This window comes from Meles meles, chromosome 8 (genome assembly GCF_922984935.1).
Source record: "Meles meles chromosome 8, mMelMel3.1 paternal haplotype, whole genome shotgun sequence".
NCBI classification, from domain to species: domain Eukaryota; kingdom Metazoa; phylum Chordata; class Mammalia; order Carnivora; family Mustelidae; genus Meles; species Meles meles.
In genome coordinates, this window is record NC_060073.1 from 95,138,027 (window position 1) to 95,161,690 (window position 23,664).

General features: G+C 35.7%; 1 protein-coding gene across 4 annotated transcripts in view; it reads left to right on the plus strand.

The window, feature by feature from the left end:
• ARHGAP32 (Rho GTPase activating protein 32) overlaps positions 1–23,664 on the plus strand; it is a 306,642-nt gene that overhangs the window by 176,250 nt on the left and 106,728 nt on the right. For all 4 annotated transcript variants that reach the window (XM_046015295.1, XM_046015298.1, XM_046015296.1 and 1 more), the window contains one exon: positions 6,423–6,509. In XM_046015295.1, coding sequence (XP_045871251.1) covers positions 6,423–6,509 — 87 coding nt within the window. The remainder of the gene's footprint in view (positions 1–6,422; positions 6,510–23,664) is intronic.

A 23,664-nucleotide genomic window follows, 5' to 3' on the forward strand; every position in this document is an offset into this window, starting at 1 on the left:
TGAAAAGAATTCCCTAGGGCAATGGTTTTTCTTTAGGAAAAAAAGAGCCCTAGAGAGATACCTAGCATCCCAGTGGTGAGGGGTGAACTTCAGGAGGACCATTTCTGTCTTGCCTCACAGGGAACACTGAAGGAATTGACAGGGGTAGACCACATGGGATCACTTAGTAACAAAGAAACTAGTCAACGAATATTGCTGGTGAACAGGACCCTGCCAGCAACCTTGCCTGATAAGAAAGCCCCGCCTGCACCTCCAACCATCTTCAGAGCCAAAATGGTTGCCAGGTCAGCCCAGGGGACACAGTCATCAGTTTTGCCTGGCTGAGGTCTCCAATCAAGAGATCAGCCAACTAGAGAGGGCAGTCAATGACACTACCAGATGGCAGAGCCTGGCATCCAGGCAGCACTCAGATACAAGACACAGCCTGTGACCCTGCCCACACTAGGAAACCAGTCAGTGAACACTCTTGACCAGCCACAGCCAGAATCCCTGACCAGGGAGAAAATCCAACCCATTACCATGCCCAAATACAGCAAAAGATGTGTATACCCTCCATCATCACAGAGACCAGACTGTGTCCCTGCCCAAAAGCACAGATAGCCTTTAGCCTCCCTCAATCATTGGTCCCAGCCTGCAGACCCACCAAAATACAAACATCAGTTTGGCATGACCTGGCCATTCAGTACCAAGTGTGGCCACAACTAACCAAGGATGATGACTGAGCCCAGCCTGCACCTGTGTGCAATCACAGACCTGCAAGTGGTTCTACCTCATGACAGAGCCAAGCCAGCAATCCACCTGACCTCAAAAGATGTGCAGTGGTTTCATCTATCAGAGACGCCAGCAGCAAGCACTGCCTACGTACAGATGCTACCAGCTGGCCCATTCAAACTCACCAGCCAGGGTGACTGTTCCTAGTCTTCTCCTGTTAAATCAACTTATAAAAACTGGAAGAGGAGACTACTTCCACCAATGTGCAGACACAGTGCAAGAACATAAGGATCATGACAAATCAGGGAAACATGACATCACCTATGGAATAAATATCAAATAAGGAACCTACAAAAACAAAGATCTAGGAGGTAATAGACAAAAAATCCAGAATAATCATCTTTTTAAAATCAGAACAATCATCTTAAAGAAATTTAGTGAAGTACCAAAAAAAAAAAAGAGAGAGACAGAGAGACAGACAACTAAACAAACTTAGAGAAGCATTACTTGTACAAAATGGGAAGTTTAAGACATAGAAATGATTTTCTAAAAACCCAGAAAGCACAGAGCTAAAGAATATAATGACTGCACTGAAAAATTCAATAGAGAACAGCAACAACAGACTCAATCTCAAAGCAGAAGAAATAATCAATGAGCTTAAAGACAGGTATTTTGAAATTAGAAAAGCAAAAAGAAAAAGAAATGGAAAAAGAATGAAGAAAGACTACAGAATTTACAGGATACATTAAGTGTAACAATACATGCATTACTGGAGTCCCAGGAGAAGGAGGAAAAGGGGCAAAAAGTTTATCTGATTTCCCCAATTTGAGAAAAGATATGGATATCCAGATATATGAAGCTCAAACATCACCAAATGTATTGAACCCAAAGAGGATTTGACGGTGACATATTATAATCAGTCAAAAATCAAGCAAAAAGAATTTAAACAGCAGCAAGAGAAAAGAGACTTTCGTGTACAAGGGAATCCCCGTAGCATTATCAGATTTTTTAGCAGAAATTTTGCAGACCACGAGAGACTAGGATGATATGTTCAAAATACTGAAAGAAGAAAATGGACAAACAATTCTACTATACACAGCAAGCTGCCCATAAGAAATGACCTGGCAACCATTTTGGCTCTGAAGATGGTTGGAGGTGCAGGCGGGGCTTTCTTATCAGGCAAGGTTGCTGGCAGGGTCCTGTTCACCAGCAATATTTGTTGACTAGTTTCTTTGTTACTAAGTGATCCCATGTGGTCTACCCCTGTCAATTCCTTCAGTGTTCCCTGTGAGGCAAGACAGAAATGGTCCTCCTGAAGTTCACCCCTCACCACTGGGATGCTAGGTATCTCTCTAGGGCTCTTTTTTTCCTAAAGAAAAACCATTGCCCTAGGGAATTCTTTTCAGTGTGGTGCTGTGCTGGTGGCCTGGGAAAGGGGTGACGGTCATTATGAAACTACTCCTCTTTCCCTTCTAATATGACTTTTCTCAGTTTTGTGGTCTTAAATGTTTGTGTTGGCCTCACCTCCCAAGTTCTAGGATTTTCACAAACATATTCTTATGTGTTGATAGTTGCTAATGTCTGTTTTTGTGGGGAGGTGTGGTCTAGAGTCAGGATTCTCTGATTCTTCCATCTTCTTGATACCACGATTCATATAATCTCTTTATGTCTTTCTCTCTTTCCTTCTGGGATTTTCATAATGCATGTTTTGTTCTTCTTGAATGTATCCTGCTGGTTCCTGAGCAACATTTCACTTTTTAAAATTCCTTTCTCTTTCTGTTCTTTGAACTGTATACAGGTTTCTCCTGCTTTCTGAAACTTTGTGTTATACTACTTTGCTTTGATGAAGACCTAGTGTTAGTACAGTAATGGCTATTTTCATAAAAGTGAAAATCCTTTTTGGATTTCTTTCTCTCTCTCTTTTTTTTAATACTTTATTTATTTACTTATTTGACAGAGAGAGATCACAAGTAGGGAGAGAGGCAGGCAGAGAGAGAGAGAGGAGGAAGCAGGCTCCCCGCTGAATAGAGAGCCCCATGTGGGGCTCAACCCCAGGACCCTGGGATCATGACCTGAGCTGAAGGCAGAGGCTTTAACCCACTGAGGCTGGATTTCTTTCTCTTAACAAAAACAGGTACAACAGAGGTATTTCATAAAAGTAAGGTGGTGTAATGCAGACTTTTGGAAAGGAGAGGATACTCTTCGCTTTATACCGTTTTGGCTTTTAAAAGGTTTCAAAGGAACGGTCTTCTTTGGATAGTGGGGGAAACCTGTATTTTGACTTACTCTATCTTTAAGTAAGCTGTTTCTTCTTCTTGCCCAAATCTGCTGTTGATCCCTTTTGTTAGAATTTTTAGTCATTCCTCAAATTTGGTTTTTGTTCTCTTTTTTATTTTCTTTTTCTTCATTGATATTTTCATTTATACATTGTTTTTCAGGTTTCCCTTAGTTCTTTGAGCTCTTTGAGTGTGTTTTATATAGTACATTTGAGATCTGTTAGATCCTATATCTGGACTTCTCAGGGATTGCTTGTATTGGTTTATTATTTTTTTTCTTGTGAATAATCCATGTGTTCCTGTTTCTTTGTATATTTTGTGAGTTTTGTTGTTGTTGCGTACTGGACATTTGGGTATTATAATGTGGTAACTATGGAAATCAGATTCTATCTCTTACCACAGGTATGCTGTTTTTGATCTTGAGGGCTGCAATCTATGTTTTTATTGACTTTTCCAGGCTGTTTTTGAAAAGATTGTGTTCCGTGTCCTATGTGCTCACTGATGTCTCTTCTTTTACTTGTGTTCAGATAGTGTTTTGTTAGGGAATTCCTTGAATGCCCAGAACTAAAAATAAAAAATAAAGAAAATAAATAATAAGCCAGTTTTTGCATATTTCCTTTGTATTGAGAGACTCAATCAACAATTAACCAGGCTCTTTACAGCTGTCTCAGCTTGGAGAGTGGAGGTGAAAACTTAAGAAATCTTTATGTCTTTTGTGCGTGTGTTCTACTCTGAACATATTCATGGCTTTCTAAATGCCTCACCATACACAGATACTTTTGAATGCTCTCATTTCCCAAAGAACCTCTCTTCTCAGCTCTTTCTTCTGGGCGTTAAGCTATCTATATTATGTCTTAGCTATAAACTTTTGCTTCAGGTGACTGAAGACTTTTAGTTCAGTTTACAATATTTTAACGATGCTTTTTTTTTAAAATCCCCCAGGGTGAATTCCAGTTTAGGTGAAAAAGAAACGTATTCCTTGTGTCAACCCTTCATGTAAATGCCAGACAGACAGATCAGAACAGACGAATACAAAAGTTTATTAATGATGTCTCTGCTCCTTCCAGATGCAAGGAGCAGAGGGCACTAGGGCTGCTGTGGACAGGAGTGTTGCTGAGATGGGAAGGGGAGGAGCAAGGGTGGGTAAAAATACCATTGAGCTTTCCTGCAAGTCAGAAGTCACCGTTTTTCTTGATTCATTGTCTCATGCTGATTGGAAACCTTCTACTGTATTCTACATTACTGAGAAAGTCAGTTGTGAGAGTTACTGCTTGTTTTTCTGTGAAGGGAATGGAGTTTGGAGTTGCCCACCCAGCCATTTTATTGACACCATTTGACAGTCCACACCATCTGACCATCCTCCCTTTCTGTTAAGTCCTCTCCACCTATCTTTTTGCCTTTTGGGGGAAGTTCTTTCTTCTCTTCCTCACTCTCCCCTCCGCCCTAGTTCTTCTTAAGAAGGTTGATTTTATTTCTGGTCTTTATTTCTTCTGTATTTGTGGCCATTTTAAAATTTAAAACCCTTCCTTGTGGTTTGGATGTTCAGGAGTTTTTTTGTTTTGTTTTGTTTTTTTAACCTCCATTGAGGGGAACTGGCAATTGGTGAGATATCTAAAGATCTCATTGTGCTTTCCTGCTGAGCCACCAGTTTTCTGAACTGAGGAAGAGCATGTGCTCTTTCTCTGTCTCTTTGTGCCTGGTTGCTAGTTCTCTTTGTTCTACAGTCCTTTCCCCAATGTCCTGTGCAAACACAGAGCTTGCTTCTGTCTGTCCTACTGTGAACCTTAGTGTAGAGCTGCTGCTTACTCTGGAAGCCCTGGTTGCCTCCAGGGGTTTCTCCTGGCTTTTCTGTGTCACTCCAGCCTTCAGTTGTTGAATCTCTTGAATGCCTCAGAAGGCACTCTCTGAGCCTTCTTTCCCTGCTCCCCGTCTGCAGTGGTTAACTGCAGTGTGCTGGGGAGACACCACACACATCATAGGTTCCTCCTTCTCTGGGCTCCTGCTGCTCTTCCCCCAGCCTTTGCTGTACTGATCCTATAACCTGCGGTCTGGTGGGCATTGACTCTTTGCTACAAAGTTTCCATGGAATTTTTGTTCATTACTCCAGTCCCCGCACAGTCTTGAGCGTTTGGCTGCTTTCTCCTTACCTTGTCTGATGCAGATTCTTTTTCCTTCTGCATCTTTACCAGGCTCCTGAGCGTGTCCGTGGGTCTCTTCTGTTTCATGAATGTTCATTTCCCTTCTTAGTTCATCTAAGTTTTTTCTTACCCCTAATTCTTTTTTTAAAAGTATGATTTTGTAGTTAGTCTGGCTTATTTTGGTTGGTGTGAGAATGATTATTATCTTGTGAGCTTCTACTTAATACCAGAATTTTTAAAAAAATACTTCTGTCATACTGCTCTCAAAAATAGAAAATATGTGTTTATCTTTTTTTTATAATATTAACTACAATGATGGTAACATTAAGCACTTATGAGTAGTAGGCGTCTTGGTGAACACTTTAAATACATTATCTCATTTGATACTCACAAACTTGAGAATAGGTACTGTTAATCATTCTCATTTTCCCAAGGAGAGATTGAGTAGGTATGTCAATATGATACAGCTAGTTAGTGACAATTGTGAACTCAGGGTTCTAGAGCCTGAACTCTGTCTCTAGAGCAGAGTTGGCAAATTCACATCCCTAGGTGGGGCAGATGTCTGATATAAATGCAAGAAGAGAGCAGTGCATGAAAAAATAACGAAGCAAGCAGCATGATGACAGACAGTTACCATTCAGCCTAGACACTGGGGTCAAAGTGTTTGGAGAATACATGCCTCATTTAAAGGGTTTGGTGACTTTTCAGTTCCAGCCGGTTATTGCTCAGATGAGAATATGGGTCTAAAATTTCAGATTTTCTGATTTTTCAATAGAAGCCAGAAATCTGTATTTTTCATATGAAATGACTCAGTTTCTAAATTCTTGCTGCTGGTTCAGGTAAAAATAAAATCAAATCAGATGTTCAGATATGCATGAGAAGTCTAAAGTAACACATGTCTGCAGGCCCAGCCCGTTCTCTGGGAAGCCAGCTTCCAATCTGTGCCATGAGCCCGAGCTGTCTTTCAGCCACTTGCCCATGCTGCCTGTCAGTGCCCTCACTGCCATCCTGTCACATATGTGCTAAATAAACTCAGGGAGTGAAGACCTTCTCTTGAGTGGACGTATTTTATTTACTGCTGTTATGCAGTTGTGCTACTTTAAAGTATGAAGCCAATACTTAGAAACATATTTTTGAAAACATCCTGAATTCTTTGTTTTATCTTCATAAGCAGCAGAGTTCCATTGAAAGGCATATCTTATAGTGAGTTCCTGTGAGGGTGTAAGTATTACTGAATGCCTCGTTTATTCGTATTCATTAATCATGACTTTCCCCCCCCCCCACCTTTTTGACACAGCTCTCACTTTCAGAAGAACAGAACGAAGTAACGAAAAACGGCTGTGAATCTAAAGAGCTGGTCTACCTCGTGCACATTGCTTGTCAGGTAATTCTGTGGGTGTGTAGACTCCTTTGAATGCCTTTTCTACGGTGTCTCATAGAATTCACAGAAAGAGACTCGTATGGTATTGAAATGAAATCGACTGTGCATGACCGTTGTTAAGAAAATAAATGGTATCCTTTAAAAAAGGGATGAATGTGTTCATACAAAAGTACATGGAATGCCGTTTAGTATTGTAACTTGTATATCTTCTTTCTGCATTTTTAGAAACCTTTTAAGGCTTTAGACATTTGTGGACGAATAACAGTGACTATGGCAACACAGATGTTTCGTTTTATTTTTTCTCTCAGTCATATTGGCAATTCTGCATGTGCTCAGAGTCGAAACAATGAATAGAACCAGTCCTACAGATACTTAATTTACAAACTTAAATGAAAGCTCTTCTTATAAGAGCAAAAGGAAATACATCTTCTATTGATGATAAGATTAAATGAATCAGCTACTGGTCACCTCTTGGAGTAAAAGAGTAAACGTCTCTGCCTCAGATGCTCGCTTTCCTACCAGGCAGGAAGTTTCGCTGTAGTGGATGTGTATGTGTACGTGTGTGCATGTTTTAGGAGGGCGCTGTGTTAGAACTTTTGTGAGGATAATTACTGTGACTTCTCTTAATGAGATTTGGATTAGGGCATTTATTTTCTCTGCCACGTAAGTAGTTTAGTTCCTTTTTCTTACTTCACTTTCATTAAGCCTTATGTGTAGTTTTGATTAGTGATTGTAAAGTAACTGTTTTTAAGAAAAGCGTTCTTTTGTACAAAGTTTTTAGTTCTCTTTGGGAAAGAGTCAGATGGGGCATTTATGGGGTTTTTTCCCCCAAAAATGTTATTCTTGTACCCGAAGTTAAAAATTACTAATCTTGAAAAGTTTAATGGTTATCTCATATGGGAAATACCTCAGCTCCTAGTGTTGGTAATTTTAAAGAAAACCTTTCAGAATTAAGTGCTTTTATTTATTGGTATCAGAATATGAGATTGGAAATTGAAAATTTATAAATTTTGTATACAAATTGAAAATTTGTATACAAATATGAAACTTGGCCATCTTATTTATAAATTTGTATACAAATTTTATTTTATTTTATATTTTATTTATTTATATATAATTATATATTTATTTATTTATTTATTTTATAAATAAGATGGCCAAAGTTTCATATTGTTAATATATGCTTTATTGTGTATCATCTCAGTTCCTTTGAGGAAATAGGCAGCTCTGAATCACTCAGTGTCATGTCATGTTTCATAAAATGCTTCTTTTCATGACTTAATTTTTTTTTTCAGAATTTTGTTTTACACAGAGAGAGAGAGAGAGCATAAGTAGGGGGAGAGGGGGAAGCAAACTTCCTGCTCTGCTGGGAGCCCAGTGTGGGGCTTGATCCCGAACCCTGGGATCATGGCCTGAACCAAAGGCAGACACTTAACCGAATGAGCCACAGGCGCCCCATTGTGACTTAATTTTTAAGTGAAAATAACCCATATGTTTTGGTGATCCATTACTCATACATAAATATAAGTCATATCTTCTTTATCTGGAGTACATGATTGACATGTCATTACTGACATGTAATTAATTAATCCCTCTATAACTTAACATCTTTTATCATCTTTCTTCTCACTATTAATTTCCATATGACCTGACAATGCAAATAGTTTTATTCTCATAAGCAAAACCTAATGTTACAAACACTTGTACTATTTTTTAGGTGACCTTCAAAAGGTAAGCATGATATTTTGGAACCATATGTCAGAATGTATAATTGTTACTTGATTATACTTACATGAATTAGTGATCTAGCTAGTTAGCCTGTTTCCTGGTTGCAAGTATCTTGTCAATCTGCTTAAAAAAATTTAAGACTACTCAGTATACTACTCATTACATCAAAGTAGTAATTTACTGCAATGTAATAATGCCACCACACTTCTTGGCAGTACTATAAGTGATCATTGAGGCACCCCCATGGCTTACTTTCTGTTTTCTTGCCCAATGTGTTGGTCATAAAGCAAATTAAATTGGAATCCTATTTTTTTTTAAGATTTCTAAGATTGGAGATTTTAAGATTTAAGATTTTAAGATTTCTAAGATTGAAATCTAGTAATATATAGACTTATAATCAAGCCCTCTCTTTTTGCCAATGAGGAAATTGAGGCCCAGTTACTGATGTGACCTTCCTAACTTTATATGAAATCTTAGCAGGAACTTCTAAAGACCTGATTGCCAGTTTTTCCTGCATCTCAGTGGAATTCACAATCTAGAACAGATTTAAGAGATAGCTTACTTAGTCTTCAGAAGATATGATCACCATTACATGCTGATATTTTTTCATATGCTGTGTATTTTTACTGATTTCTAATTTTTAAAGTACGCTTGTAGTTCTCTTTATTTAACCTACTCTTCTCTTGTTCTTCAATCTTAGAAAATGGCCAATTAAACAACTGTGATTTTTTTTTTGAAGTTAAGTACTACTGATTCTTTTAGGTGTTATCTTTGAACCTTTTAATTTTGCTTTTGCCTCTGCCCTTCAGGTTTTTATTTCTTGTTAAATTGTGAATTCAGAAATGTAAACCATGTCTTTCATACTGAAGTGATCCAAATTCAGTAGGCATTTTGATTATCTATGTGTCTAGTGTACAGATATTGTGACGTGCAGTACAACATTTCATTCTTTCAACAGCTGTGTGAGGTAAATAGTCCATTTTCATCTTATAGATGATGAATCTAAGACTCAAGAATGTTAGTAACTTCCCCAAGGTCATAAAATTAAAGAGAAAGACCAGGATTTGAACCTCAGTCTAGTGTTGCCCCCCCGATTCTTCTGTCATTTTCTAATATGATTTATAGCTGATTTGCTACTCTGAAACCTGCAAGAATATCCTAAATGTTAATGAATAATTACAGAAACATATTGAGAGTGACAGTCAAATTTCTTTGCATGACATAAGTGGAGAGAGTCTAGATACCATTCATATATACACATTTGAAGACACATATATCTGTCTTTTTTCTGATTTAAAAGTGTGGGTTTATGAGTTTTTAGGATAAAAATACTTCTAGAAATTTTGGAAAATATGGGATGTGGAGGAAAAAAAAGAAAGTTGCCATGAAACTACTATCCTGAGATTGCCCGTTTACATTTTTGCATATTTTTACTTTGTTTTACATAGTTGTAAATATAATTATATATAATTATATTATATATATATTATAAATATATAATTATAGTTGAATACGGGCATATATATATAATCTTGCATAATTTTTTATTTATAAAGCATTCTTCCATGTTACTAAAATCTCTGTAAACATTAATTAATTAATTTACTGTATAGTTGACATACAATATTATATTGAGTTGTAGGTATACCAACAGAGTGGTTTGACATTTACATACAGTACAAAATGATCACCATCTCTCACCATACATAATTATTACTATATTATTGACTGTATTCTTTATGTTGTACTTCATATCCCTGTGACTTACTTATTTTATAACTGGAAGATTGTACTTCTTAATCCCCCTCACTTATTTCATGCATCCCCCAAATATCTCCCGTCTGGCAACTATCAGTTTGTTCTTTGCATTTATGAGTCTGTTTCTGTTTTGTTGTTTGTTATTTGTTTTGTTTTTTAGAGTCCACATATAAATGAAACGATAAGTTGTTTGTCTTTCTAGGTCTGACTTACTTCACTTAGCATAACACCTTCTAAGTCCATCTGTGTTGTCATAAGTGGCAAGATTCCATTCTTTTTTACTGGCTGAGTAATACTCCATGCACCTGTATTCCATAACTTCTTTATTTATTCATCTGCCAGTGGATACTTAGTACTTCCATGTCACATTTATTGTAAAGGTGCTGCAGTGAACATAGTGGTGCATACAATAGCTTTCTGAATTAGTGTTTTGTCTTATTTGGGTGAATAGCCCGATGAGAAATTGCTGTATCATATGGTATTTCTGTTTTTAAACTTTTGAGGAATCCCCATACTATTTTCTTTTAAAGATTTTATTTATTCACTTGACAGACAGAGATCACAAGTAGGCAGAGAGGCAGGCAGAGAGAGAGGAGGAAGCAGGCTCCCTGGTGAGCAGAGAGCCCGATGTGGGGCTCGATCCCAGGATCCTGAGATCGTGACTCGAGCGGAAGGCAGAGGCTTTAACCCACTCAGCCACCCAGGAGCCCCCCCATACTATTTTTAATAGTGTTTCCACCAGTTTACATGCCCACCAACAGTACTTGAGGTATTCCTTTTCTCTGTATCCTTGGCAACAATTATTTCTTGTCTTTTTGATATTATCCATCCTGACAGGTGGGAGTAACCTCTCAATGTGGTTTTTATTTGCATTTCCCTGTGATCAGCAATGTTGAACATTTTTTCATGCATCTCGTGGCCATCTGTATGTCTTCTTTGGAAAAATGTTTGTTCAGGTCCTGTGCCCATGCCCATTTTTTAAATGAGATTTTTTTCCTGTGTGTATGTGTCTTGGGTTGTTTGAGTTCTCTACATATTTTGGATATTAATCCCTTGTCTGATATATCACTTACAAACACCTTCTCCCATTTAGGAGGTTGTCTTTTTATTTTGTTGATGGTTTCCTTCTCTGGGCAAGTGCTTTTTAACGTGCTGTGGTCTCAATTTTTTATATTTGTTTTGGTTACCCTTGTCTGAGGAGACAGATCCAAAAAAATATTTCTAAGACTGATGTCAAAGAGATTATTGCCTGTGTTTTCTTTTAGAAGTTTTATGGCTTCAGGTCTTACATTTAAGTCTTGAATCTGTTTTAAGTTTATTTTTATATATGGTATAAGGAAGTGATCCATATTCATTCTTTTGCATGTAGCTGTCCAGTATTCTAAAGACCATTTATGGAAGCAACTGTCTTTCCCCATTGTGTATTTTTGGCTCCTTTGTCATAGATTAATTGACCATATACGCATGGGTTTATTTCTGGACTCTCTACTCGGTTCTGTCTCTTTTTGTGCCAGTACTATACTGTTCTGATTACGATAGCTTGACAGTGTAGTTTGGAATCTAGACGCATGATATCTCCAGCTTTGTTCTTCAAGGTTATTTTGGCTGGGTGTTTTGTGGTTGCATACAGATTTTAGAATTTTCGTTCTAGTTCTATGAAAAATACTCTTGCTATTTTGATAGGGATTGCACTGAATCTATAGATTGCTTTGGGTAATACAGACATTTTAACAATGTTAAATTTTCCAAGCATGAGCATGGTGTATCTATACACTTATTTATGTCCTCTTTACTTTCTTTTATTGATATCCTCTAGTTTTCAGAGTACAGCTGTTTCACCTCCTTGATTAAATTTATGCATAGGTATTTTACTATTTTTGATGCAATTGTTAAGTGGGATTGTTTTCTTAATTTCTCTTTCTGCTAGCTTATTATTAGTATATAGAAATGAAACCGATTTTTTAATATTAATGTTATCTGCAACTTTACTGAATTCATCCATTATTTCTAATAGTTTTTTTTCAGTGGAGCCCTTAGGGTTGCCTATGTATAGTGTTAAAAATTTTTGCAGCATGTTAGCTGCAGATAGTGACAGTTTGACTTCTTCCGTAGCAATTAAAATTCCTCTTATTTCTTTATCTTTTCTGATTGCTATGACAAAGGCTCCAGTACTTGGTTGAATAAAAGGGGTGAGACTGCATTCTTGATTTGTCCCCGATCTTAAAACAACAGCCTTCAGCTTTTCACCATTGAGTACGATGTTATCTGTAGTAGTGTTATATATGACCTTTATTATGTTGAGGTATGCTCCCTCTGTTCCCACTTTTTTGAGAGTGTTTATTGTGAATGGATGTTAAATTTTATCAAATGCATTTCCTGCATCTATTGAAATGATTATATGCTTTTTTATTTATTTTGTTAATGTATCATATTGATTGATTTATGGCTATTGAAACATCTTTGTATCCCTGTCAAATCCCACTTGATTGTGGTATATGATCCTTACAGTGTGCTGGTGAATTTGGTTGTGTAATATTTTGTTGAGGATTTTTGCATTTACATTCATCAGGGATATTGGTCTGTAATTTTCTTTCTTTGCGGTGTCTTTGTCTAGTTTTGGTATCACAGTAATTCTAGATTCATAGAGTGAACTTGGAAACGTTCCTTCCTCTTCCATTTTTTGGGAACAGGTTGAGAAGGCTAGGTATTCGGTCTTCTTTATGGTTTTTTTTCAAATTCATCTGTGAAGCCATCTGGCCCTGGACTTCCGCTTGTTGGGATTTTTTTCATTACTGATTGAATTTCATTACTCGTAATTGGTCTGTCTAGATATTCTGTTTCTTCTTGATGAAGTGTTGGAAGATTTTATGTTTGTAGGAATTTATCCATTTTTTGTAGTTTTTCTAACTTGTTGATGTGTAATTGTAGTAGTCTAGTAACTTTTTGTATTTCTGGGATGTAAGTTGTAACTTCTTTCATTTCTGATTTTATTTCCTTGACTTCCCTCTTTTTTTCTTGATTAGTCTGCTTTTGTTTTGTTTTTCTTTTTGTTTTATTTTTTAAGTAATCTTTATACTCAGCATGGGGCTCAAACTTAAAACCCTAAGATAAAAAGTTACAGGCCAGCCAGGCATCCCCGGCTAAAAGTTTACAAATTTTGTTTGTCTCTTCAAGGAACCAACTCTTAGTTTCATTGATCTTTTCTCATATTTTTAGTTTTTATTTCATTTATCTGCTCTGATCTTTATTATTTTCTGTCTTCTAACTTTGTTTTTTTTTCTTTTTCCAATTTCTATAGGAGTAAGTTTGAATTGTTTGAGATTTTTCTTGTTTATATACAGATTATACTTATTTGAGAGACAGAGATAGAGATAGCAAGAGAGAACACAAGTTGGGAGGAGAGGGAGAAACAGACTCCCTGCTGGGCACAGAGTCCAGCATGGGGCTCAATCACAACCTGAGCCAAAGGCAGACACTTAATCAACTGAGCCACCCACGTGCCCCAAGATTTTTCTTGTTTCTTGAGGTAGGCCTATATTGGTCTAAACTTACCTCTTAAAACTGCTTCTGCTGTTCCCTTAAATTTTAAACAGTTGTGTTTCCATTTTAATTTTTCTCCAGGTAATTTTTTGCTGCTTCTTTGATTTCTTCACTGATCAGTTGGTTATTTAGCCTCCAAATTGATTGTGTTTTTTCTAATTTTTGCCTTGGAATTGATTTCTAATTCCATACGATCGTGATGGGAAAAGGTGCTTGATATGATTTCAGTCTTTTAACACTTACTTTAGACTTGTTTTATGGCCTAACATGTGATATGTTCTGAAAAATGTTCCGTGTGCACTTGAAAAGAATGTGTATTGTGCTGTTTTGGTAGTGTCCTGTGTATATGTATGTCAAGCCCATCTGGTCTCATGTGTTGTTTAAAGTCATTGTTTCCTTATTGATTTTCTGTCTAGACACTGTATCCATCAATGTAAATGGGATTTTAAAGTTCCCTACTGTTACTGTGTTACTGTCAGTTTCTTGCTTTTGGTCTGCTATTTACAGTTATTACATTATCTTGTTGGATTTATCTCAGCCATTATGTAATATTTCTCTTTGTCTCTTGTCATAGTCTTTGTTTTAAAGTATTTTGTCTGATACAAGTATTGCTATGCCAGCTTTCTTTTTGCTACATTTACATGGGTTATTATTTTTCATCTTTTCATTTTCAGCCTGTATGTGTCTTTATGTCTGAAGTGACTCTCTTGTAGGCAGCATATAGATGGGTCTTACATTTTTATCCATTTAGTTAGCCATTGTCTTTTCACTGGAGCATTTAGTCCATTTACATTTAAAGCAATTGTGGATAATTTTGTACTCATTGCCATTTTGTTAATTGTTTTCTAATTGTTTTTTATTTCTTTTATTCTCTTACCTTGTAACTTGACTTCTTTAGTGTTATGTTTAGATTCCTTTCTATTTATTTTTAGTGTATCTATTAGAGTTTTTTGTTTTGTCTTCAACATGAAGTTCATATGTAACACTCTTTGTATACAGCAGTCCATTTTAACTTGATGGTCCCTTAGATTGAAACACATTCAAGAAGTACTACATTTTTACTCCCCACCCCTTATTTTATGTATTTGACTTCGTATTTTCTGTCTTTTTACTTAGTGTATCCCTTTACTAATTATTATAGATGTTGTTGATTTTACCAAATCTGTCTTTTAACCTTCATACCAGCTTTATAAGTGATCGATGCACCATCTTTCTATATGTTAGCTTTTACCAGTGAAATTTTTTCTTCCAAAATTTTCTGACTTTTAGTTATGGCCCTTTCCTTTATGCTTAAAGAAATCCTTTCAACATTTCTTATAATACCAGCTTAGTGGTGAACTTTTTAAAATTTTGCTTGTCTGGGAAACTTTGTATCTCCGTCGTTTCCGTATGAAAACTTTAATAGTTCTTGGTTGTAGGTTTTTTCCTTTCAGCAGTTTGAATATATCATGCCACTTCTTTCTGGCCTGAAAGCTTGGTGCTGAAAAATCAGCTGAGAGTCTTATGGGTTGTCTTTTTACTCACTACTGGCTTTTCTCTTATTGCTTTTAAGATTCTCTCTTTATCTTTAATTTTTGCTATTTAAATTCTCAATATGTCTTGGTGTGGTTCTCTCTGGGTTCATCTTGTCTGGGGCTTCCTTGACTTCCTGAACTTGGATGTCTATTTTCTTTCTCAGGTTGGGGAAGTCTCTGGAGGCTCTTTAAGTGGAAGCCTCAAGAATCCCTGTGGGAGATAGTCCAGGCCAACTGGTTACGATCCAGGTCATGATGTAGTCTGAGTGATAGTTACAATATTATAAGCTGGTATAGCATGGGCCCAAAGCAGTGGAACAGATAACTGTCATACAATCTCATTTAACCACATTGCTGTGTCTCAGGTGAATATTAACCATTCTGAAAGTGACTCAGGGGGCGCCTGAGTGGCTCGTTTGGTTAAGTGTCTGCCTTTGGCTCAGGTCGTGATCCCAGCATCCTGGGATCAAGTCCCACATGGGCTCCCTGTTCGGCAGGGAGTCCGCTTCTCCCTCTCCCTCTGCCTCCTTCCTGGCTTGTGCTCATGTTCTCTCTCACTCACTCTCTCTCTCTCTCTCAAATAAATAAAATCTTAAAAAAAAAAAAGTGACTCAAATGCTTTGAAAAATAGATCTTTAATGCCTTGCCCAAGCTCCCAATGCCCTGCCTTTCATACTAATCATGATCTAGAGTAAGGTGTCTTAACCAATGTAAGTATATTATTTTTTAAATGTTCCTTCCATTTTTTTTCATTCTCTTCTTCAAATACACAAACTGAAAAAGAGTATTGTGTAGAATAAATAGCTTGGCTGGTGTGGATGAAAAAACACTCCCGTGTCATGATATTGATCTGAATGGTAATACTTTATCTTTTCTGAAAATCATACTGATTTTTCCTCTGCCTATTCCTTACTTTTCAGAAAGCATAATGTATTTAGTTTGAATTTAATAAATATTAATAATAGTTCTAGGAGGGGTGCCTGGGTGGCTCAGTGGGTTAAGCCGCTGCCTTCGGCTCAGGTCATGATCTCAGGGTCCTGGGATCGAGTCCCGCATCGGGCTCTCTGCTCGGCAGGGAGCCTGCTTCCTTCTCTGCCTGCCTCTCTATCTACATGTGATCTCTCTCTGTCAAATAAATAAATAAAATCTTTAAAAATAATAATAATAATAGTTCTAGGAGATCTGGTCTCATGTCAAAGAAGGTACTAGAAAAACTTTTACTGTCTCAAGTGTTGAATATTCAGTAATATTTAAAAGTTCAAAAAGAGAGAAACCCTCACACTAGTTGAGCCCTATTACTTAGAATAAATCATTTATAATTATAATGTCAATGGTAATGAGTCTCCATGCCACTCAGTGTTCTATTGTTTTATTTTTTAGCAAGTAAGCAAACATCAGCTTTTAAGTGTTGATTTTAAAATGGCAAATTTAAACCTAGCTGTTACAGAATTTATTTTAACATGTGTCCTAAGGAAAATCCTTTATGATCTTTGTTTTCTGTAAGTATAGTTTTGTTAGTGTAAGAAATTGCTGCTTAATAAAGTCCTTTTTTTTTTTTTTGTTTCATTGTAAGCTTTAGACTGGTTGAAATGAATGGTTTATTGTGTTTGGATTGTATTAACTACCTTTGTATTTTAATGAGAATTCATCATTATATAATAGTCTATTTTTTCTGAGGATCAAGTTTTTCATAAATATTTACTGTACTCTGAAAGCTCCTTTATGTCCTGGTAGGTGGGGTAAACAGTTGGTTTTAGGGGAATGCTTTCCTGCCTCAAAATATCTCTTGCTCGAAATTCCACCATCAGAAATGCATTCCTTGGTATTAAATATCTCCTCCACTTAGTCTACTTAGAAAATGCCGTTATAAGGGGTGGGGTTGACTAATCACATTTGTAGAGCATCTGTATATGAACAAAATATATAGATAGGTTGTTAAACATCCAAACCTTGTAACTCTTTTGTGAAATGTGTTACTGTTTTCATTTTATAGGTGAGTAAACTGTTGCTGATAGGTGTTAAGTAACTTATGTGAAGTCCTATATCTAGGATAAGGCCCTGCTAAGGTTAAATCAGTTCATTTTCTTTTCAGATCATTCTTTTTTTACTGAACTTCATCATACCATTAAAGAGAGAATTTATTCTTTTTCAGTTAACTTTTCCATGATAAAGGGACTTCCAAGGACATGGGTGAGGACTGTTCTTCTCAGAAAGAACAGCAAATATATCTAGAATTTGTCTTTTTCCATCTATGTTATTACCAAACTAGCCCAAGGTGCTGTATCTTGTTGGGATGTTGTGATTAGCATTTGTGCTTGCATCCTATAATCAATTAAAACCATTTAAACTGCTGGAGTGATGTAAAATGTAAATTGAAAATGTTATCTTCATGGTTAACACTCTTCAATAAATTTTCACTGTATTTAGAACTGAACCCAAACTGCTAACCAAGTCCTGTGAAAGTCCCACCTGATCTGGACCTTGCCTACCTCTTCTGCATCATGTCATGACAGTCTGCTCATTTCTTTGTTCTGGTCACGCTGACTTTCATTCAGTTTGACTAAGTCCTTTCCTACTATAAAATGTTGAATATTGCTCATCTTGTAACTCTGTTTACACTGCACTTGCTGTGTCTGGTGCCTTCTCAGTTTTCAGGTTAGAGTCTAGATACCACCTCCTCAGAAGGGCTTTTCCTGACTACCTTCCCTGAGGTAGGTTCTTGTTTAATCTCCTCACAGAATGAAGTTATAATTATTTTACTTATGTATTTATTTACTTTAAAAAGTATTTGTTCAAAAAGATACATGCACTTCTGTGTTTATTACAGCATTATTTACAATAGCCAAGGTATGGAATCAACCCTAGGCAGCCGTTAATAGATGAACAGATGAAGTTATGGTGTATATACACACATTGAAATATTATTCACCCATAAAAAAGAAGGAGAGCTTGCTACTTGTGACAACATGGATGGAACTAGAGGGTATAATGCCGAGTGAAATAAGTCAGACAGAAGGACAAATACCATATGGCTTCACTTATATGTGGACTCTAAAAATCAAAACAAACAAAACAGAAATAGACTCAATTATAGAGAACAAACTGATGTTTGACACAGGGGAGGTGGTTGGTGAGATGGGCAAAATAGGTGAAGGGAGTTACAAAATACATAAATCATGGAGTGTAGTAACATTGCACGATGACAGATGGTAACTACACTTACCATGGTGAGCATTTTGTAATGCTTATGATTGTTGAAGCACTGTGTTGTGCCCCTGAAACTACTGTGTAACATTCCATTTCAATGATACTTCAGTAACACTTATTTTTCTCAGTAGAAATAAATTTTGAGAAATCAGAGATTTGATGGTTCTCTGACATTTCTAATGCTTACTCCAGTTCTTGTACTGTGTAGGTCCTCAGTAATGAGAGGAAGAAGAACAAATTTTTGTCTTAGAAATTTGATCCTATGTACATTAGTGATTTCTTTTTCTCTCATCTTTTTTTAGCCTTACCAAGAATTGTTGATATCTTGTTACTGGTTGGATAACAAAAATTACTTGATAGTAATAACTATTAAGGTTAGAAGTTAGCAGTAAATTAGAAGTTTAAAAATTTAAGCAGATATACATGAGTTTTTTGAATTGTTTTTGTTTTGTTATTTATAAAAGAAGTAAATTTCTAAAATATTCTGATCATTTGTAGTTGATCCTTGAACAACACTGGTCTAAGTAGCATGATTCCACTTACACATAGATTTTTTTTTAAATAAATACAGTGTATTCCTGTAAATGTATCTTCTCTTCCTTATGATTTTCTTAATAACACTTCTTTCTTCTACCTTACTTTAAGAATACAGTAAAAAAAAATATATATATATATATAGTACATAGTATAACATACAAAATATGCTTATTGGCTTTTTCTGTTATTCCATGGCTTCCAGAGTAGGCTATTAGAAGTTATGTTTTGGAGGAGCAAAACTTAATATGTGGATTTTTTTTAAAAAAAGATTTTATTTGTTTATTTGACAGGCAGAGATCACAAGTAGGCAGAGAGGCAGGCAGAGACAGAGAGAGGGGGAAGCAGGCTCCCTGCTGAGCAGAGAGCCCGATGTGGGGCTTGATCCCAGGAACCTGAGATCATGACCTGAGCCAAAGGCAGAGGCTTAATCCACTGAGCCACCCAGGTGCCCCAATATGTGGATTTTTGACTGTGCACTGAGGTCAATGCCCCATGTTGGTCAAGGGTCAATTGTATTTTATTCGGTTTATTTGGAAATTTGATGATTAAACCTGCATATGAAATTTTTTCCTATGAAATTTCAAGTTCTTTCATATCTGTAAAATGGGAGGTATTTTACTATATTTAGAATTTTCTCAGTGAATTTAACAGTTTTAGATGATTTGCAAATTATATTGAAGTTTTAATTTTGAGAATGATCTGTTTAAAAGAACAGACTTTACTGGGATAAGAACATTTTTTTAAAAATTGAAAGAAACCAGTTCACTGTTATATAAGGAAATGAATTTTGACATCCAGTCCCCCACCATACCACCACTTACTTTTCTAGGTTCTTTTGCATTTTTGTGGTTGGTTGTTGATATTTATTTCCTTGAGTAATACTGCTTAGAAAGAAGAAAACATGACTACTTTTAAAAAATTAGTATATTTTTTAGAATAGTTTTAGGTTCACAGAACACTTTAGTGAAAAGTTCAAGGTTCCTGTTTACCTTGTATCCCCACATATGCTCAACCTTGTTCACTATGGACATCTTTCCCCCCAACATGGTATCTTTGTTACAATTGATACTACATACCTTTGTCAGCAAGGGTTTAGTCATGGTGTTTTACATTCTGTGGGTTTGGACAGATTTATAACAATATATATCCACCATATGGTATCATACAAAATAGTTTCATTGCCCTAAAAATTCTCTGTGCTGTATTTATCTTTCACTTCTCCCTAACCAGTGGTAACCACAGATATTTTTATTGTCTCTGTAGTTTTGCCTTTTTTCAAAATGTCATATAGTTTGAATTATTACAGTATATAGCCTTTCCAGCTTGGCTTCTTTCACTTAATAATATGCATTCAAGTTGCCTCTGTGTCTTCTCATGGTTTCTTTCTTCTTAGTGCTGGATAATATTCCATTGTTAGGATGTACCACAGTTTACCTAACCACCACATTACATCCACCAGCTGAAGGACATCTTGATTGCTTGTAAATTTCAGCATGAATAAAGTTGCTATAAACATTCACATGCAGGCTTTTGTGTGTACATAACTTTTAGCTTACTTGATAAACACCAAGGGGTCTAGTTGCTGGAACCTATGGTAAGGTATGTTTAGTTTCATAAGAAACTGACATACTGTCTTCCAAAGTGGGTTTACCATTTTGTATTCCTACTAGCAATGAAAAAAATATCCTGTTGCTTCACATCTTTGTCAGCATTTGGTTTTATCAGTTCTGAATTTTTGCCATTCTGATAGGTGTGCAGTAGTATCTCATCTTAGTTTGCATTTTCCTCATAACATGTGATATGGAGCATCTTTTCATATATTTAGTGATCATTTACATATCTTTTTGGTGAGGTCTCTGTTAAGGTCTTTGGGCCATTTTTAAATGAGTTGTTTTCTTATTGTTGATTTTTAAGAGTTCTTTGTATATTCGGGATAATAGTCCTTTACCAGAAAAATCTTTTGTCAAGATTTTCACTCAAGTCTATTACTTGTTTTTTTCATTTTCTTGATAGTGTCTTGACACAGCAGAAAATTTTTATTTCATTGACGGTCAGCTCATCAATTCTTTCATGGATTGTGCCTCTAGTGTTGTATCCTAAAAAGTCCCTCACCAAACCCAAGATCATCTCTGTATTCTCCCATGTTATTTTCTGGGTTTTACTGTTTGCATTTTACGTTAAGGTCTGTGATCCATTTTGAGTGATTTTGTGAAAGCTATAAACCTATATTTATATTTTTGCCTATTGATTTTGCCAATTTTTCCAACACTAGTTTTTGAAAAGGCTTTTTATCTATTGTATTGCCTTTTCTCTTTTGTCAAAGTTTGGTTGACGATATTTAGGTATTTCTGGACTCTCTATTTTGTTACATTGGTGTTTTTATTTTTTTGCCCATACCACACTGTTTTGGTTATTGTAGCTTTCTGATAAGTTTTGAAATCACTTAGTGTCATTCTTCCAACTTTGTTCTTCTCTGTCAATATTGTGGTAGATATTCTTGGTCTTTTGCCTCTTTATATTAACTTTAGAAACAGTTTGTTGATACTGACAAAAATAACTTCCTTTGGTTTTGATTGGCATAGCACTGTGAATCCTGATCAAGTTGAGCAGAGTAGACATCTTGACAATATTGAGATTTCTTATCCTTGAACATGGTATAGCTCTCAAATTTTTTAGTCCTTTGTTTACTTCTACCATAGTCTTATACTTTTCTTCATATAGATCTTGTACATAGTTTTTTAGACTTAGACTTAATTTTTTCTTTTTTTGGAGGGTGCTTATATAAATGCTATTGTGTTTTTAATTTCAAATTGAACTTATTCATTGTTGGCGCCTAGGAAATCAGTTGACTGTTTGTATATTAACTTTGTATTCTGCTTTTTGGTATAATCACTTAGTAGTTCCAGAGGATTTTAGATAATTATTTTGTAGTGTATACATAAACGATTATGTCTTCTGTGTACAAAGGCTGTTTAATTTCTTCCTTGTCCATTTGTATATATTCTATTTCCTTTTCTTGCCTTAATGCATTAGCTAGGAATTCCAGTACAGGGTTGAAAAGCAGTGGAGAGAGGGGACATCCTTACCTTTTTCCTGATCTTATTTGGAAAGCTTCAGGTTTCTCACTATTACTAATGATACCCACTGTAGATTTTATAGACAGTCTTTATCAAGTTGAGGAGGTATCCCACTAACCTTAGTTTACTGAGAATTTTTATCATGAACGAGTGTTGGATATTTGCAAACACTTTTTGTACATTTGCCAATGTGATCATGTGTTTTTACTTCTTTAGCTTATTGATGTGATTAATTTCATTAACTAATTTTGAATGTTGAACCAGCTTTACGTGCATGCCTGTGATAGATTCCACTTGATTTTGGTATATAATTATTTTCCATGTTGTTGGATTCAGTTAGCTAATAATGTTGATTTTTTTCATCAGTATTCTTGAGAGATGTGTTCTGTAGTTTTCCTTTCTTTGTAATGTCTTTGTCTTGTTTTGGTAGCATGTTAATTCTAGCGTTATAGGATGAATTGGGAAGTATTCCCTCTGTTTCAGTCTTCTGAAAGAGAGTATAGGGAATTAGTATAATTTCTTTCTGAAGTATTTATTTCTTAAATATTTGTTGTATTTGTTACAATTCAAACATTGTGAATCTTGGCCTGGAGCTTTCTCTTTTGGAAGCTTAAAAATTACTGATTCAGTATTTTAAATAGATATAGGCCTTATTCAGATTGTCCATTTTTTTTTTTTTTGTGTAAGTTTTGTCAGATTGTGTCTTTTGAGGATCTTGGGTTAGTTTCATCTAGGTTAACAAATATATGAGCATAGAAGTTATTTATAGTGTTTATTATCCTTTTAATGTTCATATCTGTTGTGATGTTCTCTCTTTCATTTCTGATATTAGTAATTTGTATTTTCTCTTCTTTTTGTTTTACTTAGCCTACCTAGGGGTTTATTGATTTTAGCAATCTTACCAAAGAATCAGCTTTTGGTTTTGTTAATTTTCTCTGTTGATTTCCTGTTTTCAAGTTTATTGATTTCTACTATAACTTTTTTATTTAGTCTGTTTACTTTGGTTTAATTTTCTGTTTTTTTTAAAGATAGAACTGTAGATAATTGAGTTTAGCTCTTTCTTTTTTTCTAGACTTCTATGTCTCTCCAGTTCTGGGAAGAGCAGTTGCCTTGTCACCTCATTTCTCTCATGGATCTATGAAGAGTTAACTGATTTTTCAGTTTGTTACTTGTTAGGACAGCTTTTTACTTGTTCAGCTTTTTACTTGTTAGGACAGAGGAGCAATCTCTAAGCTCTTTATATACTGGGAAAGAAATTGGAAGTCTGATTTACTTTTAACCTGACAATAAGATCCTTTCTGAAATATGACTGAATCACAATGTGTTTTCATTGGGCTTCTTATTTTTATTGGTGCTTGATAAGACAGAACCAGAGGAACTAAAAAGTTGAACTTGCAGAACAAATGTAAAGCACAAAATCCTCTTTTGAAAATAGATTTTAAATGTATTGTAGGAAGAAGTCTTAAGTAAGAAAGCCCTACCAACTTCTTTCTTGCTTCTTTTAAGCAAAAAATTAATAGCTAGAACTGGTAATTCAACCAGTATGGAAAATAACCTGTGACCTCTAAAGATACATTACTTCCCTGGTTGAAACCCTGATGTACTTAAAGGTAGTCAGTAATGGTGTTTTTTCCTTTAAGTTTCTGTGCTTTTGGTGACCAGTCATTTGTTCTGCCGAATACTGTGGGGAATTGTTTGGAAACTCTGTTTTCTAACTTTACTATGTTTGGCCCAGAACAATTTCTCTAAATCAATAAAGAATAGAAATAACCAGCATGTACTGAGTCATTTCTGTTA